The sequence below is a fragment of the Chiloscyllium punctatum genome, chromosome 7 (assembly GCF_047496795.1).
Source record: "Chiloscyllium punctatum isolate Juve2018m chromosome 7, sChiPun1.3, whole genome shotgun sequence".
NCBI lineage: Eukaryota > Metazoa > Chordata > Chondrichthyes > Orectolobiformes > Hemiscylliidae > Chiloscyllium > Chiloscyllium punctatum.
The window spans coordinates 82,545,921-82,570,410 of NC_092745.1; the positions used below are offsets into that span (position 1 = coordinate 82,545,921).

Below are 24,490 nucleotides of genomic sequence, written 5' to 3' on the forward strand. Positions count from 1 at the left end.
CAATTGAAGTCCGACATAAATGTGTGACAGTGGAAAAGAGATAGAAGAGGATGGTATCATAAATCATGTCAAAGGCTAGAGACATGTGAGAATAAGTAGCTTAACTTTGTCACAGTCACACAGTATACAGGATATCATCTGTAACCGTACAGAGTCAATTTAGGGGGCTGAAGCCTGATTGGATGGCTTATGGGTAAGATGGCCACAGATTTTGGAAACAGCAATATGTTCATGGACTTTGGAATAGAAAGAGAAATAACTGGCATAGGTTAATTATTGACACTTTAGCTGAGAATATCTTTAAATTTTAATACTGCACATTCCTAAATATATTCCCCGAAGTATGTTCAGGATAAATGTGATGAAACTGAAAAAGGAAATAAAGAGGAAATCAACTTTTCTATGTCCTGAAGAGGAAGGGGTCAATGAGACGAAAATAAGAAGTTAAAATGCATCAAAGTGCAAGTTAAAACAGCAAAGGGAAACCTAGAAACAAAATATATAACAGAAATTAACAGCAAAAAAAAAACAATAGGAGTAATAGGGCATTCAGAGAAAAAGGGACAACGTGAAAGATCCAAGTGAGCTTGAAATTGAGGACAACACAAGGCTGTAAACATGCTGAACAATTACTTTCTCCAAATATTAACAAAGGAAGTCATGAGCAACATTCCCTATCCAACAGAAGAGAGTTCAGATTCCAAGTGCCAACAAACTTTGAAAAGAAAGGCAAAACAAAGAGGCAACTCAGACCATTGAATCATCTGCAAATAAACCGAGTCAGTTTGCAATATGGCACAGTGAACTATTATGACAAATCCAGACTACATATTAGATACTGATATGAGTAGGAGGAGACAAGGTCAAATGTATCTGAATAGCTGATCTGCTACCTTTTAAAGAATTCTCAACAATCACAATGCATAGAAGAAAAGCTTCGGGGAGGATGCATATATATGGATGTGATAAAGTTAATACTGATTTAGTGTCACAAGTACAATGAATGTAGTGATGTCAGGATGACTGGCAGGGAGATTAACTTAAGTTCATGAAGGAGCCAGATCTAGGTTAACGTCCTTCTATCAATCCCTGTAATATGTATACCACATCCCTAGTAACATACAATAAGCTATATGTTGTCAACAACAGCAAATTTATCTAGTTAGACCACTTTGATCAACTTGAAAGGTTTGTACTATAAGCCCCCCCAATACTCAGAGGAGCAAATATGTAGAGAAATCTCAGATATATTTAAGAATAATAGGTTGGGGGGGGGGGGGGATTTTAATTTTCCATACATTGACTGGGACAGCCAGAGTGTTAAAGGCTTAGATAGTGCAGAATTTGTTAAATGTGTTCAAGAACATTTTCTTTATCGATATGTAAATATCTACTAGAGAAAGAGCAAGACTTGAACTTCTCTTGTGAAATAAGGCAGGGCAAGTGACTGAAGTGTTAGTAGGTGAACACTTTAGGACGAGTGATCGAAATTCTGTTAGTTTTAAAATTGTTATGGGAAAGGATAAGCCCACCATAAAAATCAAAGTTCTTAATTGGAGTAAGGCAATTTTTAATGGTACGAGACAAGAACTTTCAAAAGTTGATTGGAATAGACAGTTCACAGGTAAAGGGATGACTGACAAATGGGAGGTTTTCAAAATTGTGATAGAGAGTTCAGGGGCATTATGTTCCTGTCGAGTGGAAGATAAGGATGGTAAGAGTAGAGAACAATAAATGCATAAAGATATGAAATTATGGTCAAGAATAATATATTAGGTATAGACAAATGGGATCAAAGAATCTCTTGAAAAGTATAAAGTGTGTGTGGGCATTCTTAAGAGGACTATCAGGAAGGCAATGAAGGGATATGAGATAGCCTTGGCAAATAATGTTTCAGGATAATCTGAAGAGATTCTACAAGTACAATAAGCACAAAACAGGAACTAGAGAGAGAAAAAGATCCCTTAAAGCTGAACAAGATTGCCTGTGTTTTGAATCTCAAGTGACAGAAGAGATATTGAACGAATATCGTGGGCCGAAGGGCCTGTTCTGTGCTGTATTGTTCTATGTTCTATGAACATTTTGTGTTGAAGGAAATAAGTAGATACTACAGAACTCGGAGAATAAATATTGATTTTTACAACAGTTCATTTTACAAAACAGGAAGGTCTTAGAAAACACAAAGATGGATAAATCTCTGGGAACTGATCAATGGGCCAAGGAGTGGCAGATTAAGTTTAATTTAGATACATGTAAGGTGCTGCATTTTGGAAAGGCAAATCAGGGCAGGATTTCTACACTTAATGGTAAGGTCCTGGGGAGTGTTGCTGAACAAAGAGACCTTGGAGTGCAGGTTCACAATTCCTTGGAAGTGGAGCTGCAGATAGATAAGATACCGAAGAAGGCGTTTAGTATGCTTTCCCTAATTGGTCAGGGCACTGAGTATTGGAGTTACGAAGTCATGTTGTGGCTGTACAGGGCTTTGGGTTAGGCCATTTTTGGAATATTATGTGCAATTCTAGTCTCCCTCCGATCAGAAGGATGTTGTGAAACTTGCAAGGGTTCAGAAAAAATTTACAAGGATGCTGCCAGGGTTGGAGGGTTTGAGCTACAGGGAGAGGCTGAATAGGCTCAGGCTGTTTGCCCTGGAGTGTTGGAAGCCGAGGAGTAACCTTACAGAGGTTTATAAAACCATAAAGGGCATGGATAGCGTGAAACGACAAGGTCTTTTCTTTGGGATGGAGGAGTCCAGAACTAGAAGGCATAGGTTTAGGGTGAGAGAGGAAACATTTTAAATGGACCTAAAAGGGCAACATTTTCATGTGCAGGTATGGTGGAAGCTGGTACAATTACCACATTTAAAAGGCATCTGGATGGGTATATGAATAGGAAGGGTTTAGAGAGATATGGGACAAGTGCTGGCAAATGAGACTAGATTAGTTTAGGATATCTGGTCAGCATGGACGAGTTGGACTGAAGCACTTGTTTCCATGCTGTACATCTCTATATCTCTTAAGTGTATCCAAGGACAATGTGAGAAGTTAAGGAAGAAATTGTGACGCCCATAGCAGAAATATTTGTATCATCTATAACCACAAGTAAGGTGTTGGAGGACTGGAAAGTAGTTTATGTTGTACCTTTATTTAAGAAAGACTGTAAGGAGAAGCCTGGGAACTACAGACCTGTGAGCCTGACATTAGTGGTGGGTAAGTTGGAGATGATTCTGAAAGATAGGATTTACATTCATCTGGAGAGACAAAGACTGGTTAGGGATAGTCAGCATGGTTTTGTGCAAGGGAAATCATGACTCACAAACTTGGGTTGACTTTTTTGAGGAAGTAATCAAAAAGATTATTAAGGGCAGAGTGGTAGATGTTGTTGACATGGACTTGAATAAATGTTTTGACAAGGTTCTGCTTGGCAAACTAATTAGTCAATGGGCCTAACTTCCTAATTCCAAGCCAGAAACTTTCAATGTTTTCCACAGCCAGAAACCTGGAAAATTAAGTGATTATCAGCTGGACACACACGAAGTGCAGATATATGGGGGAAGGATTTATACACATGGAATTATTGATTAATTGCAGAACTGAGAATGATAATTTTCTGTTAACCAAAGGTATTTGGGTTAGATATAGAATTAGGTCTTGGATTAACTTTGATCTCAATGAATAGCAGAACAGTTACACGAGACAAATAACTTCCCAATGTTTCAGTATTTTAGAAAAAATGATCCACCTGTTCCGTGGCACAGTGGTTAGCATCAGGGACCTGGGTTCGATTCCAGCCTCGGGTGACTATCTGTGCAGAGTTTGCACATTCTCCCAGAGTCTGCATGGGTTTCCTCTGGGTGCTCCGGTTTCCTTCCACAATCCAAAAATGTGCAGATTAGGTAGATTGGTCATGCTAATTTGCCCATAGTGTTCAGGGATGTGTAGGTTAAGTGCATTAGTCAGGCGTAAATGTAGGGTAATGGGATGGGGAAAGGGTTTGGGTGGCTTACTCTTCATAGGGTTGATGTGGACTTGTTGGGTCAAATGGTGTATTTCCACACTGTAGGGATTCTATGATTCTATGAGAAGATAAGCAAAATAAATATTCAAAGGCAACACTGAACTAACAAAGGCTAAGCCAGTGGAGGGAGCAATTAAAATATAATAACTCTACATATCTGGATATCGACATCAGTAATTTAAGAGCAGAACAGAAAGCTTCAGTTGAGCACATTGCTGAAGTTGGGAAGTGGACAAAGAATGGAACACCACAATTTTAAATCATTCCTCTGCATAGAGTGAGGTCATTGCCAATTAAGACAAATAGCCACAAGAAGCAGAACAATGTTGATGAAGTTGCTTTCCTAAATTAACAACCTGCAGTTTATTACTTGCCTGAGGGACAGCTTGTACTTCTCCATTATCCAGCGTGCTTTATCTATCATTTGCACCCAAAGAGGCTCTTCATTCATTTGCTTCAACTCACACTTATAAGGAAGTCCTGTGTGGAAAAAAAAACATATAAGTTCAATAATGGCTTTACACGCAACATATTGGAAAACATTACTCTAAATCTTCTATTAAAGAATTTTGCCTAAATTAAACTAAGAGAGAATGACTATCTTGACAGGTACATTAACTGTGATATAAAACCCTTGCACAGATTTTTCAAAATTCGAATCACTGGCTCGGTCAGCATTTATAGCCCATGCCAAATAGTCTTTGAGAAGTAATGGTGAGCTCCCTTCTTGAACTCTGCAACTGACTTTGGGGGGCGTAAATACACCCACAGCTCTATGAGTAAGGGATTTCCAGAATTTGACCCGATGAGAGCACCAAGTCAGGTGTGTGGCTTGGAGGAGAACTTGAAGGTGACGTTTGCATTCATCTGCTGCCCTCTTGCCCTTCTAGGTAGTAGAGGTCATAGGATCTGAAGGTGGTGTTGTAGGAACTTTGGTGAATTTCGAGATTGAAGGAAACTAATATTAAAGTGGAGATGGGAACTTGCAAAAATTACTGTAAACAAAATAACAGCAATATAGTAAATAATGTTGCTAAAAAGTGATAAACCATCTGGACCAGATAATTTCCAAATTAGCATCTTAGGAGAAGTAGGTGAGAACATTGCAGACAGCCTAACTATAAGCTTCCAAAATTCTCTTGAGGAATTGTGTGTCTAAGTTGGAAATCCACACATTTCATTTCGTTATTTAAGGAACTCAAGAAAAGTAAACCAAGGAATTACAGTATAGACCAGTCAACCTAAGAGCTGTTGTCAGGAAATTACAAAGTCTTTATTAAGAAGGTGCTGAAGATTTTCAGCCATTCAGAAAGTAAGCTGAATTTATAAAGAATAAGGCAAAACTGCCAAACATGGGAGTAGTTGTAATAGTGGATAGAACAGGTATAAAAATAGTAATTATCTGGACTCCAAAAGATATTTGATAAAACTCCTCATAAAGAGAATGAGTTAATGTTGATGTTCTTGAAATCAAAGACAAATTAATGATACACAAAAAAGGGAGGCTTTCCATTCTATGAAAATTCAGGCCATAGATTCTATGCACAAAGATCATTGAATGTCATAATCAGGGACTGATAATAAACAAAAAAGGCTGATGGAATGTTCATCTTGAGGGCTAGATTAGCAGAGTTTAAAAGTGATCTTCTGGCATAACAAAATTCTGCTTAGATCATACTGAGAGTACTGTGATAAGATCTGGACCTTGCAGCTGACATATATATTGATCTCAGAGGGAGGGCAACATAGAATTTACAAGGATTATACCTGGATTTGAAAGATTACATGAACATGACTGTACTTCCTAGGATTTGAAGGTTAGGGGGTGCTTTGGTATAAATTGTCAAGTTATTAATAAGAATAGATGGGAGAAACTATATCCGCTGGCTGGGGAGTCTAGGACTAGAGGTATAGTCTAAGAATTACAGTCAGATCTTCGAAGAGTGAAATTATTAAACAGATCTTTAAATTATTATAGAGTAGCAGAAAACTGAACACACACTGCCACAAATGTCAACTGATGCTAGACCAACTAATAATTTTCAATCTGGGACAGATTTTAGTCAATCACAGGCATTAAGGGATATCAAGCACTAGCAGATCAGACATGATTTTATTCAACTGTGCAACAAGTTCAAGGGGCTAAGTGGTCCACTCCTGTTTTTGTATGTCTAAAAGGTAAGTATGGAGAGCTGAGGGATCAAGCTTGCATAGATACAACAAATCACTCTTGAAGCTTGGTGGTGAGTGAATATTTAAATACTGCTTAAATGTTTTGAGAATTTCTGACTTAACCACCTTTTCAGACAGTGAGTTCCAGATTTCCACCACCTCTTGGGTGAAAAATTCTCCTGAACTCTTCGCTTAGCCTTCTATATCTTACCTTTGGGCATAGCTTTGTTCGCTGAGCTGTAGATTTGATATCCAGACGTTACATTACCTGGCTAGGCAACATCATCAGTGGCGACCTCCAAGTGAAGCGAAGCTGTTGTCTCCTGCTTTTTATTTATATGTTTGTCCTGGATGGGGTTCCTGGGGCTTGTGGTGATGTCATTTCCTGTTTGTTTTCTGAGGGGTTGATAGATGGTATCTAGATCTATGTGTTTGTTTATGGCGTTGTGGTTGGAGTGCCAGGCCTCTAGGAATTCTCTGGTATGTCTTTGCTTAGCCTGTCCCTGGATAAATGTGTTGTCCCAGTTGAATTGGTGGTTTTTTTCATCCGTGTATAGGGCTACGAGCAAAGACATGCCAGAGAATTCCTAGAGGCCTGGCACTCCAACCACGCCATAAACAAACACATAGATCTAGATACCATCTATCAACCCCTCAGAAAACAAACAGGAAATGACATCACCACAAACCCCAGGAACCCCATCCAGGACAAACATATAAATAGAAAGCAGGAGACAACAGCTTCGCTTCACTTGGAGGTCGCCACTGATGATGTTGCCTAGCTAGGTAATGAAACGTCTGGATATCAAACCTACAGCCCAGCGAGCAAAGCTACACCCTAAGCCTCAACCTGAGCTACAAACCTTCACAAACCTGGCATCTTACCTTAGATTATGGGCCTTGAATAATAATTCCTCTACTAATGAGAAAGTGCCATCCTTTCCATTCCATTTCTGTTGCTCATAATCTTATACTCCTCTCTCAGGCCCCCTCTCAACCTTCACTTCTCCAAGGAAAACAGTCCCAGCTTAATCAGTCTTTTCTCATTGCTCAGACCTTCCAGCCAGGAAGTATCCTGATAAAACTCCTCTGCACCTTCTCTACTGCAAGCACATCCTTCTTTTTACATGGCAACCAGAATTGAATGCAGTACTCCACTTGTGACCAAACCAGCATTTTATACCAGAGTCCCAGCATATCCCTGATCTCTTGCATTAGATGCCTCAGCTAAAATGGGCAGGTATCCCATGTGTTTTTCTAAATACCTATCCACCTCCTGTGATAGCTTCAGGAATCCATGGATATGTACATCAAGGTCCATCTGATGTTCAGTACTTTCAGGAGTCCTCCCAATTCCTTGCCTGGTTTGCCTTGTTAGCCCTCTTACTACCTCACACTGTCCTGCGTTGAATTCTACCCACCTGAGCAGTCTGTTGATAACCTCCTGCAGATTAAGACTATCCTCCTCACTATTTAACACTACTAATTTTCATGTTGATTCCACAGGAAATGGACGTAAAGATAGACTTCCAATTACAAAAGCATCCCTCTACAATAACCCTCTGCTTTTGGCCCTCTGGGCCAATTTTGGATTAAATGTGCCATTTTGTCATGGATTCCATGGGCCCTTAATTTCTCTACCAATCTGCCATGAAGGACCTTATTAGAAGCCTTGTTAATGTCCATGGAGGCCACATCAAATGCTTACCTTCATCAACCCTCCTGGTTACCTCCTCAAAAAGTTTGATCAAAGTAACAAGGCCACAAATCAATAACACACTTTCAAGTCAACAGGTAAAATCTCAAAGCCATCATGGGTTCGTGGCTGCAAGATAGCAAGGGTTTGTTCTGAATATTGAGACGTACATCGCATTCAAGAAAAATAGGAAGTTAAATTAAGGTGGAGGAGCAGCAATTTTAATCAAATACGGCGTTAGTGCAATAGTTATGAGAAGACCTTAATTCAGGTGATCAAAGTGTAGAATTGGTTTTGGTGGAGATGAAGAATAGCTGGGGAAATGTCTAAAGGCCACCGAATAGTAACCACAATGTATGACAAAATACACAAGAAGAAATACTAACTGTTTGTGATAAATGGATGGCAATAATATTGGAATTGAAAAATGTATTGCTGGAAAAGCGCAGCAGGTCAGGCAGCATCCAAGGAGCAGGAGAATAATATTGGAATGTACATTTAAATAAGGTAAATCTGATTAATAACACTAGCTTGGAACAGTAGGCAGTTCTTATGATGGTTTTTTGGAGCAACATGTTCTGGAATCAACCAGATTTTGGTACTGTGCAATAAGACAGATTGATTAATGACCTCCTTATAAAGGCACCTATAGGCATCAGTGACCACAATAAGATTGAATTTTATAATCAGTTTGAAAGGGAGAAGACTGGGTCGAAGACTAATATTTTAAACTTTAAGGGCAACCAAGTTGGCATGAAAGCAGAGTTACCTGAAGTGAACTAAGATAGGACATAGGTCAATAGAGAAGCAGTGGTAAACATTTAAGGGGATATCTCAAAATACTAAGAATAAGAATATTCCTACAGCAAAGCAAAAATCCAAAGTGTGGACCCACATGCTGTGGTTAACTAAAGTAGTTCAGAAAAGCATCAAAGTTGAGGAAAAAACATTTAAATGTGTAAAGATAAGTGACAACTGAGATGATTGGTCAAAATATAAAGAAAAGACCAGGATGACTACAAAGGTTAATCAAGCACAAGAAATTAAAGTATGACAGAGAACTAGCTAGGGATGTAAAAACAGATAACAAATATTGTTCTAGTTATCTAAACAGGAAAAGAGTAAGCATAGTGAGTGTTGGTCCTTCAGGGGGTGAGAATAGGATCGTAGATTATAAAGAAATGACAGATGAAATGAACAAATTTTGCTTCTGTCTTTATCAAATAGAATAAACATTCCAGTAATAGCTGTAAAAGAGAAGGGGGAAGGAAGTGAGGAACTTGGTAAAATTACAATCATTCAGGAAGCAGCTGAACAAACTGATAGAGCTGTATGTTAACATATTCCTGGGTCCTGATGGACTTCATCCTAGATTTTTAAAAGAGGTGGCTTATGGGGTAGTAGATTCATTAGCATCAATTTTCCAAAATTAGCTAGACACTGGAAAATAGTAAGTTTTCTATTCAAAAAGGAGGGAGGGAAGCAGAAAGAAGGAAACTAAGTTGCTTAACATCTGTCACTGGAAGGTGTTAAGGAGGTTATAACTGGACGCTAGGAAAAATCCAAGGTAATCAGAAAGTCTCAGCATAGTTTTGAGGTAGGGAAATCATGGTTGTGCATAAAAGGATATTGTGCAAAGTATAAAACATGCACAGAAGAGGACACAGAAGTTTGTAGACTGATATTGATAGCTTGAGCAAGTGGGCAAAAATCTGGCAGATGGAATATAACGTAGGAAAAAGTGAAACTGCTCACTGTGGCAGGAAGTATCTTCTCTAGAAGAAGGACAATTTCAAAATGTTGACATGCACAGGAATCTAGGTATGCTCATGCTTGACTCACAAAAGACTAGTATACATATACAACAACTAATTAAGATGGCTAACAGAATACGACCCTTCATTATGAAAGGAGTTGAACATAAAAGTAAGAATGTTATGCTTCAGTTGTAAAGGGCATTTGTGGGACCACATCGCAATTACAGAATCTAGTTTTGGTCTCTTATTTAAGGGTGACTGAAAATGCATGGGGCAGCAGGAGAGGGAAGCACTCACAGGAGGTTTACTAGATTGATACCCAGATATGAGGAATATTGGGAGAAAGTGAGGACTGCAGATGCTGGAAATCATAGCTGAAAATGTGTTGCTGGAAAAGCGCAGCAGGTCAGGCAGCATCCAAGGAGCAGGAGAATCGACGTTTCGGGCATGAGCCCTTCAAAAGAAGGGCTCATGCCCGAAACGTCGATTCTCCTGCTCCTTGGATGCTGCCTGACCTGCTGCGCTTTTCCAGCAACACATTTTCAGCTATGAGGAATATTGGACACTCTAGCTTGTTTTCAGTGAAGCCTAGAAGAGGGAGACTTGATTGAAGGACATAAGAATCTGAACAGTTCAACAAGGCAGAGGTGGAAATATTGTTCCCTCTTGTGGGTAAATCCAGAACTCAGAGTATGGTTTATCATCAAGCGTCATCTTTTTAGGGTAGAGATGAGGAGATTTTTTTCTCTCAGGTAGTTGTGCAAATTTGGAATTTTGTTAGATTCAATACGATCTTACGGAATGCTTCTAGGGGCAAAATGACCTACATCTGCTTCAAATTCCCAGGTCCCTGTGCTCATAGAAAATAGGAATTCAGTGTCTGCATTAGGTCCAGATTGAAATATTCCAGTGGAGGAAGAGGACAAAGAATAAAAGGGAAGACCAAATGTTGGCTTGCCTGCCTGACAAATATTAGGTAGAAAGTTTTCAATTACCAGTACTTACGGAAATGGCCATCTGTGCTGAGTTCATCACTAACTATAAGACATGTCACCTGGGAATAAGGTAAGGAGTTAGTTCTATTGTATGGACTGATGATCATCCCAACGAACTGAGCTCCTCCACGTGAAAAGTAATTCTGAAATCAATTGAAACTAGTAATCAGATTTGTGAATAAAAAATTGGAGTTTTTTTATTCTATACATTCATATATGGAATATTAGAAAGAGCTTGATGAATAACAATGACTGCTCAAATCATTAATTCAAGCTTGAATTGCTTGCATATTCATCTTGTTGCACATTCACATCACTAACCATCTCATAGAAATATACAGCACAGAAACAGATCCTTCGGCCCAACTCGTCTGTGCCGATCAGATATCCTAAACTAATCCAGTCCCATTTGCTAAAATTTGGCCCATATCCCTCATTTACCCATCCAGGACCTTTTATATGTTTAGATCAGAGTGGTGCTAGAAAAGCACAGCAGGTCAGGCAGCATCCGAGGAGCAGGAAAATCGATGTTTCGGGTAGCCTCCAGGGTGGAAAGATAAAGGGGGGGTGTGGGGGGGGGACTGGGGAGAAGGTACCTTCCCCCACCCTCCTCTCTGACCTATCCCCACCCCCATTCAACTTTTGTACTCTTTGCTATCTTCTCCCTAGCAACCCCTGCCCTCCCCTCACCCCGCCCCCAATTTATCTCTCCATCCGAGAGGCTCCCTGCCTCTATTCCTGATGAAGGGCTTTTGCCCGAAACATCGACTTTCCTGCTCCTCGGATGCACCACTCTGATCTAAATTCTGGTTTCCAGCATCTGCAGTCCTCACTTTTGCCTTTTATATGTTGCAATTGTACCAGCCTCCACTACTTCTTCTAGCAGCTCATTCCATACATGCACCACCTTTAGGTCCCTTTTAAATCCTTCCCCTCTCACCTTAAACCTATGTCTTCTAGCTTTGGACTCCCCCATCCTGAGGAAAAGACTTTGTCTATTTATCCTATCTGTGCCCCTCATAATTTTGTAAACCTCTATAAGGTCACCCCTCAGCCTCCGATACTCCAGGGAAAACAGTCCCAGCCTGTTCAGCCTCTCCCTATAACTCAAACCCATCAACCCTGGCAACATCCTTGTAGATGTTTTCTGAACCCTTTCAAGTTTCACAACATTTTTCCGATAAGGAGACCAGAACTGCATTCAATATTCCAAAAGTGGCCTAACCAATATCCTGTACAGCTGCAACATGACCTCCCAACTCCTGTACTCAATACTCTGACCAATCAAAGAAAGCAAACCAAATGTCTTCTTCACTATCCTATCTACCTGCGACTCCACTTTCAAGAATCTATGAACCTGCATCCCTGTACAGATGCAACATAACCTTCCAACTCCTGCACTCGATGCACTGACCAATAAAGTCAAGCATACTAAACGCATTCCTCACTATCCTATCTTGCTGCAACTCCACTTTCAAGGAGCTATGAACCTGCGCTCCGAGGTCTCCTTGTTCAGCAACACTCCCAGGACCTTACCATTAAGTGTACAAGTCCTGCTCTGACTTGCCTTTCCAAAATGCAGCACTTTACATTTATCTAAACTAAACTCCATCTGCCACTCCTCAACCCAATGGCCTATCTGATCAAGATCCTGCTACACTCTGAGTTAACCTTCTTGGCTGTCCGCTATATCTTCAACTTTAGTGTCTCAGGGTGGAAAATAATTGATGAACCAGATGCAATACCAAACAGAAATGAGGAACACAATGTTAGCTTGACTGTCGAAGCTGGCACAAGTGCAGCTGACCATGAGAAGGAGGTTTCCCTAAGCTTGGCTAATTTTGTAGAATCAGGATAATTTCAATAATTTTTGGCAAGTTGTGTGTCTTGTACCTGACAGTACAGATTCAGAAAGTGCAGAAAGTGGCTGTAGTTGGTTTCAGGAGCTTATTGCAGCATTGAAATTAAAATATTAAAAAACAAATTCTGGCACGGCCATTGGTTGGGCAATTGACCGCCCAATGATCAATGACCCCTCCAGTTCTTACAACACTAGTTGCCAAAGGTGAACTTGGTATAAAGAAGCCAGTCAGTTGGTCCTCCTCCCTTGTGTATTCTTTTCCTGTTACTTGAAACATAATTCCTGAGCAAACTTTTTCCCCTTTTTGTATGCGATTCACTGCACTTACCTGATATTGAGTATTCCAAGTACCCTTGCATTAACTTTTAAAAATGCCTAAACAAGTTTTAAGTTGTAGTGTTTTCTGTAGAGTCTGCTTTGATTTTCCATTCACCAAAGATACCAAAATCCCTACAGTTGCAAAGACACTAATACATCAATGAACTAAAACCATTTGAATGCAATAACGAACCCATCAATATCTGTCAGGGAATAGCACAGGTAATCTACTAAAGCTCTGTTTACTCCATGAGTTTTACTTCATTTAAAAGAAAATTGTAGTGTAGTCTATTTACCTAATGGAGCAGGAGATGAAAGAAGAATATCCTTTCCAACACTGCTCATATTTCAGAATACCTTATTAGCTCATTCACTAGTAATAATCTTGGATGTTAAAATTCTTTCCTTATAATTGAATGATCCCCACTAAGAATAAATGATAATTCATTCCATAATTGTCTCTTCATAATCAGGATCTGGACAGAAATGAAAGATGCACTTAAACTATTTTTCTTTAAGTCTCTGAGAAGAAAGTAGAATTTTATAAATTCTGGAACTTTGCAGCATTTATACCTGGTATTTAGCCTGGGTGTCAATGTCTCTTAAGGATGGATTGGGATCAAATGCAGGATGGGAATGGTACCATCCAACAATGCTGTACCCTCTTCCAGCTAGGGCTTCGGATGCCTGTGTTTGTGACACTGGGTCCATCTCACATTGTAATCCTGTGCTTAAGCTGTTACATGGCTCTGCGACACAGATCTGTAAACAGGAAATAATCTTTCACTGAAGATATTGATTTTCACAAGCATGTCAAAATAAATTTCTTATCATCAGGGCAGTGTTTTGCAAACATTCTCTGTTAATTCAACATTCCTATTTCAGCCATTATTTAAATGTTTCCATTCATTCACCACACATTTTCTCATTTGAATTTTAAGAAATATCATACATCCATTTGATTTTTTTGCCAATTTTAATGATCTTTTACAACTGTGATAATACAGCTGTTTTAAAATGACGTACAAAGTTAAAATAAACCTGAACATGATAACTTATTTCTCAGGCAATGAAAGAAAAGGGACGACCAGGGAGGTTAAAACAAATCCAAAATTCCAATTACCTCTAATATTTTCTTTCCCGATGAATATCGCCCACCTAACAAGCCGATCACTTCTGCCATTGACACATGGGCATGCTAAACACGGAAGATATAAGAATATTACTTCAAACAAAACACAAATTCATGTATTCAACAAATTACTCTGCATCTACGATATTCTGCTTATAACAAGTACAAAAGTATTGGGCTCAATTTTATGCCCCCACCCGCCCCCCCACTCCTGAAAGCCGGATGAATGGGAATAAGTAAAATCCAGCAACTTTCTTCTCACTAGCCTACTACCCATTCCTGATCTGCCTTTGGATTATACAAGACTTCAGTAAACCACCTCAGCTATTTCACGCATTGCATTGGCTTGCGTTGGTGACTTCCTTTGAGCATCCTCTGGACATACTTCCTTCGCAAGATTATTCTCCAATCAATTGCCTCCTGAATATAGTTACCCACTATCTCACGTCTTTACCAAGACCCTCAACTTACTTAAGATTCTCAGCATGGTGGCCCCACCTGTAGTCCAAGACCAGCACACAGGCTGCAGATCCACTCACCATCCTGACTTAGAAACACATCACTGCTTCTCTACAGTTGCTGGGTCAAAGTCCCAGAACTCTCTACCGAAAAGCTTTAGGGATGTTACTACAAATGAACTGTAGTGACTCAAGAGACAGCTCATCACTACTTTTTCAAGAGCAACTAAGGGTAGCATACAACAAAGCTCACATCACATGACTGATTTTTTTTCTCTAAAATGTCTATGAAGTATTTTATAGGACACCTTATTCCATATTGAAGTCATTTGTTACCTTTTCCCTTAAGAATACAGTCACCACTAGACAATATATTCGACTCTCAGGTAGCATCAATATTTGGCACAAACGTGTGAAGTCTTGCTAGGAAGACCATGTTGCTTCATGTATATTGGACAATTTAAGCTTGTACTTGCATTTGCATTATCAAGATCTGTCTTATAAAAGTTTCATTCTTTAGCTTGGTTCTCAAAACATAATGAAATGTTTCATTTTGTAGATGAAGATGATATGTATTGAAGATTTGCCTTCAAATTTCAAAGATTGATGTTTCTCTGTTATTACACAATTTATTTATTACAGTCAACAGGCTCAAATTTAACACATTAAAAGCACAGGTACAAATTTTAAGCAACTTAAAAAAATCAAAAACTTGTGCATTGCACTGATTTTTTAGGATACACACATTGGTATGCTTTTACGTTTTTAACACATTAAAATTTTCCACAGTCCTGTTGAATTTATTAATCACTTCTGGCAAGAATAGATTCAGCTATTATTCTAGGCAATATAATTTCATGGTAGCAGTCACGTGCACCTCTATTACATGGAGAAAAACGAATACTCCTTTTTCTTACCATATCCATCACTAGCAATGCCTCTGAAGCTACCTTCACCTGAAATGGCTCCTGAAATGAAAACACTATTTACCAACAAGCATACAAGAATTTTAAAAATAGAACACAACAAAGTAAAATCATCTTTATCTGAAGAAGATAGATAAGATTCTTACTGGTTTCTCTTCACTGAAGCAGTGACACGGGATAAGCTGGAAAGGGTCAAAAGAGCTACGGAGAGCAAATGAGGCAAATAATTAAATCATCAAAGGCATAAACAACAGTGAGGTGGGGCAAATCAACTTTTACGTAAGTTTTCTCTTGCTTCAGATTTTAAGAAATACTAGGGTTTTGTTTTAATGACCTAGCAGCCAACCAGAAGAATGGCTGACTACCCACTTCTTTGAGGGGAAACAATGTCAATCCCCATTCTCAGAACTGGACACCCTGAATAGCCATCCCAATGAAGTTTGCTGCCTCCAAGCTAGGAAAAAGACAAATACCAGAAGCGTGGTGAGGAAGGGGCAGTGATCATGGGAATAGTAGAAAACTGACATAGCAGTTGCCACAACCAAAATTACTCTTAACCAACATGAACAGCTTCCTTGTCTGGCCTCACTAAAACAAAACTAACATGCAACCTTTTGGTCATCTTCTGCCCTATTATCAAGCCTTAATAAAATGCAGCATCTTCCATAGATACTTCACCCAGAAGACTTTTAGAACAAATTAGATATTTGAATTCACTAAAACTCAGTCTGAATCAGCTGAGCTGCTTAGTTTAACTCTGCTATTTTTTTGTTTCCCAGGTAGAAGGATTTAAACTGGTGATATCGTTTGTTAACTTTTATTGCTTCAATTTAAATGCTTGAACAGAAATGACCACATTTTTCTAACATTAAGTGGGTTCCTAAACAAAAAAAAACATGCTTACTATGGTTGTTCCTGGTACAGTTACTGTAGAGTCATGGAGATGTACAGCATGGAAACAGACCCTTCAGTCCAAACCGTCCATACCGATCAGATATCCCAACCCAATCTAATTCCATCTGCCAGTACCTGGTCCATATCTCTCCAAACCTTTCCTATTCATATACCCATCCAAATGCCTCTTAAATGTTGCAATTGTACCAGCCTCCACCACTTCCTCTGGCAGCTCATCCTGCAGCTTTGATTAAAAGGAAAACCCTCCCCATTTTTAACTACCTATAAGAGTTGAACAATAATTTCAAATATTTCGTAATTGATCACAGGAACTAAATCTCAGCTGCAAAGATACTCACAGCCTGAGAAATCTTCCTGCCAAACTGCAAGGAAACACCAAGTATATGGTATTTCACATGCTTTTAAAATTTTAATGTAGCCAATGTATCCTGGAAGAAACAGAGAGAGACTATCTCTTATGCTTGACAGCTGACAATAGTAGTAGTTAATTTGTGTCAAATCCTGTCCATTTTACACAGGTGATCTGTGCTCTTGAGGCAAAGTGGTAGCTTCCCTTCCTCTGGGTTGGAAGACCCAGTTTCAAGTCTCACTTTCTCTCGAAGTGTATTATAACATGTTTAAATGCAGTAATTAAAAATATCCACAGAAACACAATACAAAAGCAAGCTTAACATATAAGAAGCAAGTATTATGCTCAGGTTTTCGCAAATCGATTTCTTAGTGTGGGAATTTTTTTTAAAAAATCACGTGAGTATAGTTCATGAAGAATTTTTACCTCTTCGACTGGCGAGGGCCTCTTACTGGTTTTGGAGGTTTGTTCAGCTCTTCCTCCTGCCTCCTGGCCATTTCTTCTGCCGTGATATGCTGGAAGTTCATAAATTATATTAAAATTATCCAGAGATATTTGCTATCTGAAACTAACAGTTAGGCAGTCAGCCTAGCAAGGAAACATGTGGCATAGTTGATTAGTCATTCTCAAATATTTGCATCTATGGACCTCACCTAGATATGGCAAAAGATCCTGCAGCCCACCCACAGTTCTATCCCACCTGCATTCATTCACTGCTGCACAAAGACATATTAAAAATGATGGGAAGTGATGAAAACATTAAATATTTTGTTGTTTTTTGCTTCTAAACACAATAAGTTTACGTGCATTGATGTTTTTGAAAATCAAGCATCACAAGTGTATAAATGTCAGTAATAATTCACAGATATTTTCATATTATAAAAATTAACATGACAGAACATTCTCATGTTATAAAATAATCACCACAAATGTCTGAAAAACTAATACATATCATATTTATATTAATCAAACAAAATCGGGGGTGGGGCATCAGATGGTCTTCGAAAGGTTGGTGTAGACTCAATGGGTCAAATAATCTGCTTCCACACTGCAGGGATTGTATTTTATGAGTTGAAAGTGTATGAGATTTAAGTGAAGAGTATAATATCAAGAAACTCTAATAAAAGTGAAATCAATGGGAACCACTGCAAATTATGGCAAAATGTTGTGATTCTGCTCGCCGAGCTGGAAATTTGTGTTGCAGATGTTTCGTCCCCTGTCTAGGTGACATCCTGAGTGCTTTGGAGCCTCCTGTGAAGCGCTTCTGTGATGTTTCCTCCAGCATTTTTCCCTCCAGTCTTTCCCTTAGGCATCTGTTGATGAAATTGCGTGGGTATCCGTTTTTGGTGAATACATTGTATAGGTGTTTTTCTTCCTCTTTTTGCAGTTCTGGTGTACTGCAGTGTGTTGTGGCCCTTTTGAATAGTGTCTTGATGCAACTTCTTTTATGTGTGTTGGGGTGGTTGCTTTCGTAGTTCAGGACTTGGTCTGTGTATGTGGCTTTCCTGTATACCTTTGTGGTGAATTCTCCGTTAGATGTTCTCTGTACCATCACGTCTAGGAATGGGAGTAGGTTGTCCTTTTCTTCCTCTCTAGTGAATCGGATTCCTGTGAGTATGGCGTTGATGATCCGGTGTGTGTTCTCTATTTTTGCATTTTTAATGATTACAAAGGTATCATCCACATATCTGACCCAGAGTTTGGGTTGAATTTGTGGTAAGACTCTTTGTTCTAATCTTTGCATTACCGCTTCTGCCATGAATCCAGAGATGGGTGAGCCTCTATCGACAAAACCCTAGCCAGAGAAACAATAGCCAACCTGCTGGACATACAGAACAGACAACAGGACGTTGAACCTATCAACAAAGACGGCATACTCAAACTACTGGACCTGTGCCTAACAATATACTTCACATTCAACAACCAAATATATGAACAAATCAATGGCACACCCATGGGCTCACCCATTTCTGGACTCATGGCAGAAGTAGTTCTGGCAAAATCTGAACTGAATCTCAGCCAGTAGCTTATTGGCAAGAAAGTACCATCTATTGATCAGCTCCTCTATCACTTTGCAGATGAGTTAGACCTATCCCACTCCTTGACAATAGGATTTGCAAGCACAATTTTCCAAATTATCAACAGTATGCTTGCTTCATAGTTACACAGTGTAGTAGCTTGTGTAGGACTACACAGCTTGTGTAGTCCTAGTCAGTATGGTGTGCAACTCCTCAATTTTACATGCTCTATGTTATATTCTCAGTAAAAAGCAGACCATTTTAATTATTTAGTATTGCGACGTAAAACTAAGTTTTTCTGACATAATCTTATACTCAATATGATGGGCGGCACGGTGGCACAGTGGTTAGCACTGCTGCCTCACAACACCAGAGACCCGGGTTCATTTCCCACCTCAGGCAACTGTGTGTGGAGTTTGCACATTCTCTCCATGTCAGCGTGGGTTTCCTCCAGGTGGTCCGGTTTCCTCCCACAGTCCAAAAAATGTGCAGGTTAGGTGAACTGGCCATGCTAAATTTCCCGCAGTGTTAGATGAAGGGATAAACGTAGGGGAATGGGTCTGGGTGGGTTGCTCTTCGGAGTGTCGGTGTGGACTAGTTGGGCCAAAGGGCCTGTTTCCACACTAAGTAATCTAATCTAAACTATCAATAAAAGTGTACAACCTAAAGATTTGAATCAAGCCAAAAGCAAAGTACTGCAGGTGCTGGAAACTTGGAAAAAAAATTAACTGCCAGAAATAATCAACTGACGATGTCTGTACTGAATGTTGTCGCGAGAATAAAAAAAAAATTAGCATTTCAGGTCCATGTAAACACTTTTGAACCAGTTGTGATAAAAGGTCACAACCTCTTCAGATCTGCACATATTTTCAGGATATTTTGTTATTATATCTGTTCTCACTGAATGTTTGTTCAATCCAGCTTTCATGAGACTGATGTAGTACTTGTGCAAAATATATGTATATCTGGTTCTGACCACATCTGTTAGGTTAAGTGAACATAGATTAAGTCAACATCAATAGAAATGTCAGTCTGTTTACAAGAACAACTAATGTCCTGGACTAAAGAGGTTACCTATAGTAGATCCCATTTTGTAACACAGCTGCCCAGAGCATCTAATTCTTCTCATTTGTTGCCTGATTTTTCTATCATAATCCTCTGTTTTCAATCCTAAATATATTTTCTCTAAACTTTGGATGATTTGGATATTTATTTCAAATTAGCCCTTTACTTCCTTCAAAATACAACTGTAACAAATAAATTTACTTATTTTGTACAGTTATAATATTCTGCAGTAACTAGCAAGTTGATGCAACAGTCCACTGCAATCTTTGGAGTAAGTTTTCTAAGACATTAATGTTGCTGTAAGACTTTTGACTCCAAATACCTCGTAAGTCTGCCCCTCCAGATCCTTTGCATCACGCCAGTTACCCCAAGAGTCTCGCACACGGCGTCTTCTGGTACGCTTCAACAAATAACAAAAAGCAGGCGACAGAGAGTTATCCAAAGTATTATCAATGCACAGACAATCATTTACAAAAAAATAGGTTTACTGATAGTTTAAGGATACCTATTTTCCCCAAGAATACTGAAGTACTCTCTACACAAGCCTTTCTCCTTCAGCCTAAGCCTAATTGTATATTAATAGTGTGCAATCAAATGCAAGCATTGTGCTTTAATTTTTTCATTTTGTCCTTACAAATGGACAGGGACTGAAACTGTGCTTGTTGACTTAAGACATATAGATTTTTAATCAGCATTCCCTCTCATTTTCTTCATGACTGCACTGTCCTCCGAGGTCCATGCACGGCAGCAACTTCCAGAAAATCAGCAACACCGTGCTTGTACTTCACTGAGAGATCAACTCATTAAAACCAAAACCAAGCAAAACAGGACAACATCTGGAATCTGACTTGTCTAGAAATTACATTAGTGGAGATCATAACATAAGTAGTGCTTACACTTCATCATTAATTCAAACAAATTGCCTAAAATGTTATCTTGGTTAACTAAGTAGTGAGGATTGGCACAAGATTGAGGATTATAAAAGTGCTGCTTATTTTCAGTTTGGTGATAACTTCAACAAGGTATTTGTCTTGGTACAAATTGAGAAATGTTTTCATTTTCACGTTTCATACATACTGTAACAAGATTTCATCTTTTTACAACAATAATTGGGAAGGAAAACAAAAAGAAATTGTAGATCCAGTAATGGAGAAATCACCAAGAATTTGGCCTGTGACATCAGCCATGTTTCTGAAACACAATGGAGGGTCAATAGCAATTTAAAGCCACATATGAAAATATGACCATCATAGTTATGAAATACTGCAGCTTAAATTCCTTTAACAGACTCTGCATAATCCAGAGATGGTGAAAAACTATTATTAGATTTTATCTGATCAACGAGATTACAAGATGACAAACAACCTAGCATATGTTGTTGATACAAAAAGTTCACTCCAGATGTTGGAGAATACCTTTAAATTAGACTGGGTTAGATTAAAAAGAATTAAAAAGTGTACAAAGACTGGCTTAGGATGCGTGTACGTAAATACACAAGTGTAGTGATTAAGGTTAGCAGAAAAGATGGCAAACAAATTCAGATTCTGGGCTTTTTTATAATAGCCCATAACATAAATGAATGGAATGCTTGATCTGAGGGTCACATTTGTTAGGCTACTGCAGGAATACAAGAGATATTTCATTTAGAAACTGCATTGAATCAAAGAAAAATAAAAAGAATGGTAAATTGTAAGAAGAATTGCTTAAAACCAGAGTCTCTTTTCACTGCAGTAAAGAAGATTAAGACCAAAGTCTGAGACACATTTCCAAAATTATAAATAAGAACTGGTTGTAAAATGAGTCACATTGTTACACAGAGTCAGGGTTATCACAAGAACAAATGGAGAATATTTTAGAATATAACATGTTTGACCACATCCAAATAGGGAGACAAAAAAATTGATATAAAATTTCATTTGATACCAATTTGAAAAGAAAGAATGTGAGAAAACTGGCAAAATTGCAGGGAAATCTAATGAGTGGAGGTCACTTCAATTAAAGAACTTGTAGTGATACAATGTGACACTATTTCTGATTTTCTTTAATTTTCATCTTCACAGGAAGGTCAGGAAAAAAATCTAAGAAATTATAGATAGATCAAACTCATAACCATTTGGTCAAGGGTCAGTTGCTCCATGCCAGCCCTACTCAACTACCCACAAATTAATTTATTTTCACTTTTCTTTCACTAAGTTAATACATCGAACTTGCCATTGTATTATCAAGTACTACTTGGACAATAATGAAGGTGCAATGGATTGAATGATTTCTATGTGGTAATGTTCAATAGTTTTATGAAAAGATATTTAGTAGAACTTTACTTCATTAAAACAACTGCAGTGTAAAATGCTGCCACATTATTATTCTGCCGTTATTGTATATAGTCAACTTACCATGGACTGCAATCTTTGAGCAAGCAAATATGTTTGTTCACTGTCCTTTCCTTCCTCTTTATTACGCGCTCGGTCTACAGGTCGTGGTCGATGATATATTGCCTGTTCTGTAAAAGCAAAAGAAAAAGTAAAATTTACCAAAACCCTTCATCATATGGTGAAATGCGATAATACGAAGTTCAGAATTCGATCAATGTAAAACCTCAATGACAATGCTAAGTAGTACCAAAACGTAATTCTAAAGTTTGCTGCTTTCGATCTGTGTTCCACTTTTATGGATATAGTGGCCAAATGCTATCAAACATCAAATAAGATTACACTATAATTTTCAAACACCAATACCAAAATTAAGTAACTATCCTTCCAGCTCTCTCTATCTCCCTCTGCCAACCACAACTCCCCCCACACATAGTCAAAAAAAAGTAATTGCCAATGAATGGTGACAGAGATTGATGCTGGCCAGGATTCTAATTCCTGAGTGCAAACTAATACAAAAAGCTGAAAATGTGGTGAGAGTTTCAGCCATGGTATTCTGAGGGACAAACAGCATAATATAATTCACTGTCAAGTTCTACGTCGAAATAATAGTTACATTGTGTAGTATTAATCTACTGTGGCTTCCTACCCAAACAAGGTTACAATGGAATAATAAAAGCAAAATTTTGCAGATGCTGGAGATCTAAAAGGAAAACAGGAACTACTGGAGAAACTCAGCAGGTCAGGCAACATCAGTTGAGAGAAAAAAAAAGTTAATTTTTCAAGTCTCATATTCTTCCAACGTGTCATATTAGATTTGAAATGTCAACTTTAATTTCTCTCTTCAAGGATACAATGCTTCCAACTGCAAATGTTTGAGAGAAAATGTATTGAAGAAAACTGTTGGAGTAAAGTTAAATATTTACAGAAGTGATCGCGAACCAACTAGATGAGTTCCTATCAACTCTGAAGATTCCATTTCTGATGCCACTTTTTAGTGGCCCACGTTATAGTAATTGTAATCCCTGATGTTCTGATTTACTAATTATTAAGAAAGCACAATTTTTAATGAACATAGCTCATCAGGATATTCTGAACCAAAGGTCAGCTGAGGTTTGCTGGTCACAGAAGCAATCCACACATTGATTTTATCTTAGGGGTGGAACATGACGAAAAATATAGGCATTAAGCTCTTAAAAACTTAAAATATGACTAATGAGCGACTAGGAACTGTTGGTAATCAGAGAGAAATGTGTGTCTTTGCACATAAATTACAGCAAGTTAACATGCAGATACTACCAATAATTGGGAAAGTAAATGATAGGTTAACCTTTATTGCAAAAGGATTGGAGTATAAAAGTAAAGAGGTTTAGTTGAATTATATAGTACCTTGTTTAGTCCTACAGTACAGTTTTGGTGTTCTTACACAAGCTAGAATACATTTGGCAACAAAGCTTCACCAGATAGATTCATAAGATGAAGGAACTGTTCTGTGAGGTCATAGAGATGTACAGCATGGAAACTGACCCTAAAGGTCCAACCCGTCCATGCCAACCAGATATCCCAACCCAATCTAGTCCCACCTGCCAGCATCCGACCCATATTCCTCCAAACCCTTCCTATTCATATACCCATCCAAATGCCTCTTAAATGATGCAATTGTCCCAGCATCCACTACATCCTCTGGCAGCTCATTCCATACACGTACCACCCTCTGCGTGAAAAAGTTGCCCCTTAGGTCTCTTTGATATCTTTCCCCTCTCACCCTAAACCTGTGCCCTCTAGTTCTGGACTCCCCAACCCCAGGGAAAAGACTTTGTCTATTTATCCTATCCATGCCCCTCATAATTTTGTAAACCTCTATAAGGTCACCCCTCAGTCTCCGACGCTCCAGGGAAAACAGCCCCAGCTTGTTCAGCCTCTCCCTGTAGCTCAAATCCTTCAACCCTTGCAACATCCTTGTAAATCTTTTCTGAACCCTTTCAAGTTAACTGCATGCAATATTCCAACAGTGGCCTAACTAATGTCCTGTACAGCCGCAACATGACCTCCCAACTCCTCTACTCAATACTCTGACCAATAAAGGAAAGCATACCAAACGCCTTCTTCACTATCCTATCCACCTATGACTCCACTTTCAAGGAGCTATGAACCTGCACTCCAAGGTTTCTTTGTTCAGCAACACTCCCTAGGACCTTACCATTAAGTGTATAAGTCCTGCTAAGAGATGCTTTCCCAAAATGCAGCACCTTGCATTTATCTCAATTAAACTCCATCTGCCACTTCTCAGCCCATTGGCCCATCTGGTCCAGATCCTGTTGTAATCTGAGGTAACCCTCTTCGCTGTCCACTACACCTCCAATTTTGGTGTCATCTGCAAACTTACTAACTGTACTTCTTATGCTCGCATCCAAATCATTTATGTAAATGTCATAAAATAGAGGG

General features: G+C 38.8%; 1 protein-coding gene across 2 annotated transcripts in view; it reads right to left on the bottom strand.

Moving 5' to 3' along the window:
* Nucleotides 1-24,490, bottom strand: part of mysm1 (Myb-like, SWIRM and MPN domains 1) — a 104,763-nt gene that overhangs the window by 27,010 nt on the left and 53,263 nt on the right. For both annotated transcript variants that reach the window (XM_072574216.1, XM_072574215.1), the window contains 9 exons: nucleotides 22,070-22,176; nucleotides 19,999-20,076; nucleotides 17,020-17,108; nucleotides 15,476-15,530; nucleotides 15,321-15,371; nucleotides 13,937-14,011; nucleotides 13,387-13,575; nucleotides 10,645-10,777; nucleotides 4,389-4,494 (listed from right to left, as the gene is read on the bottom strand). In XM_072574216.1, the coding sequence (XP_072430317.1) occupies nucleotides 4,389-4,494; nucleotides 10,645-10,777; nucleotides 13,387-13,575; nucleotides 13,937-14,011; nucleotides 15,321-15,371; nucleotides 15,476-15,530; nucleotides 17,020-17,108; nucleotides 19,999-20,076; nucleotides 22,070-22,176 (883 nt within the window). The remainder of the gene's footprint in view (nucleotides 1-4,388; nucleotides 4,495-10,644; nucleotides 10,778-13,386; nucleotides 13,576-13,936; nucleotides 14,012-15,320; nucleotides 15,372-15,475; nucleotides 15,531-17,019; nucleotides 17,109-19,998; nucleotides 20,077-22,069; nucleotides 22,177-24,490) is intronic.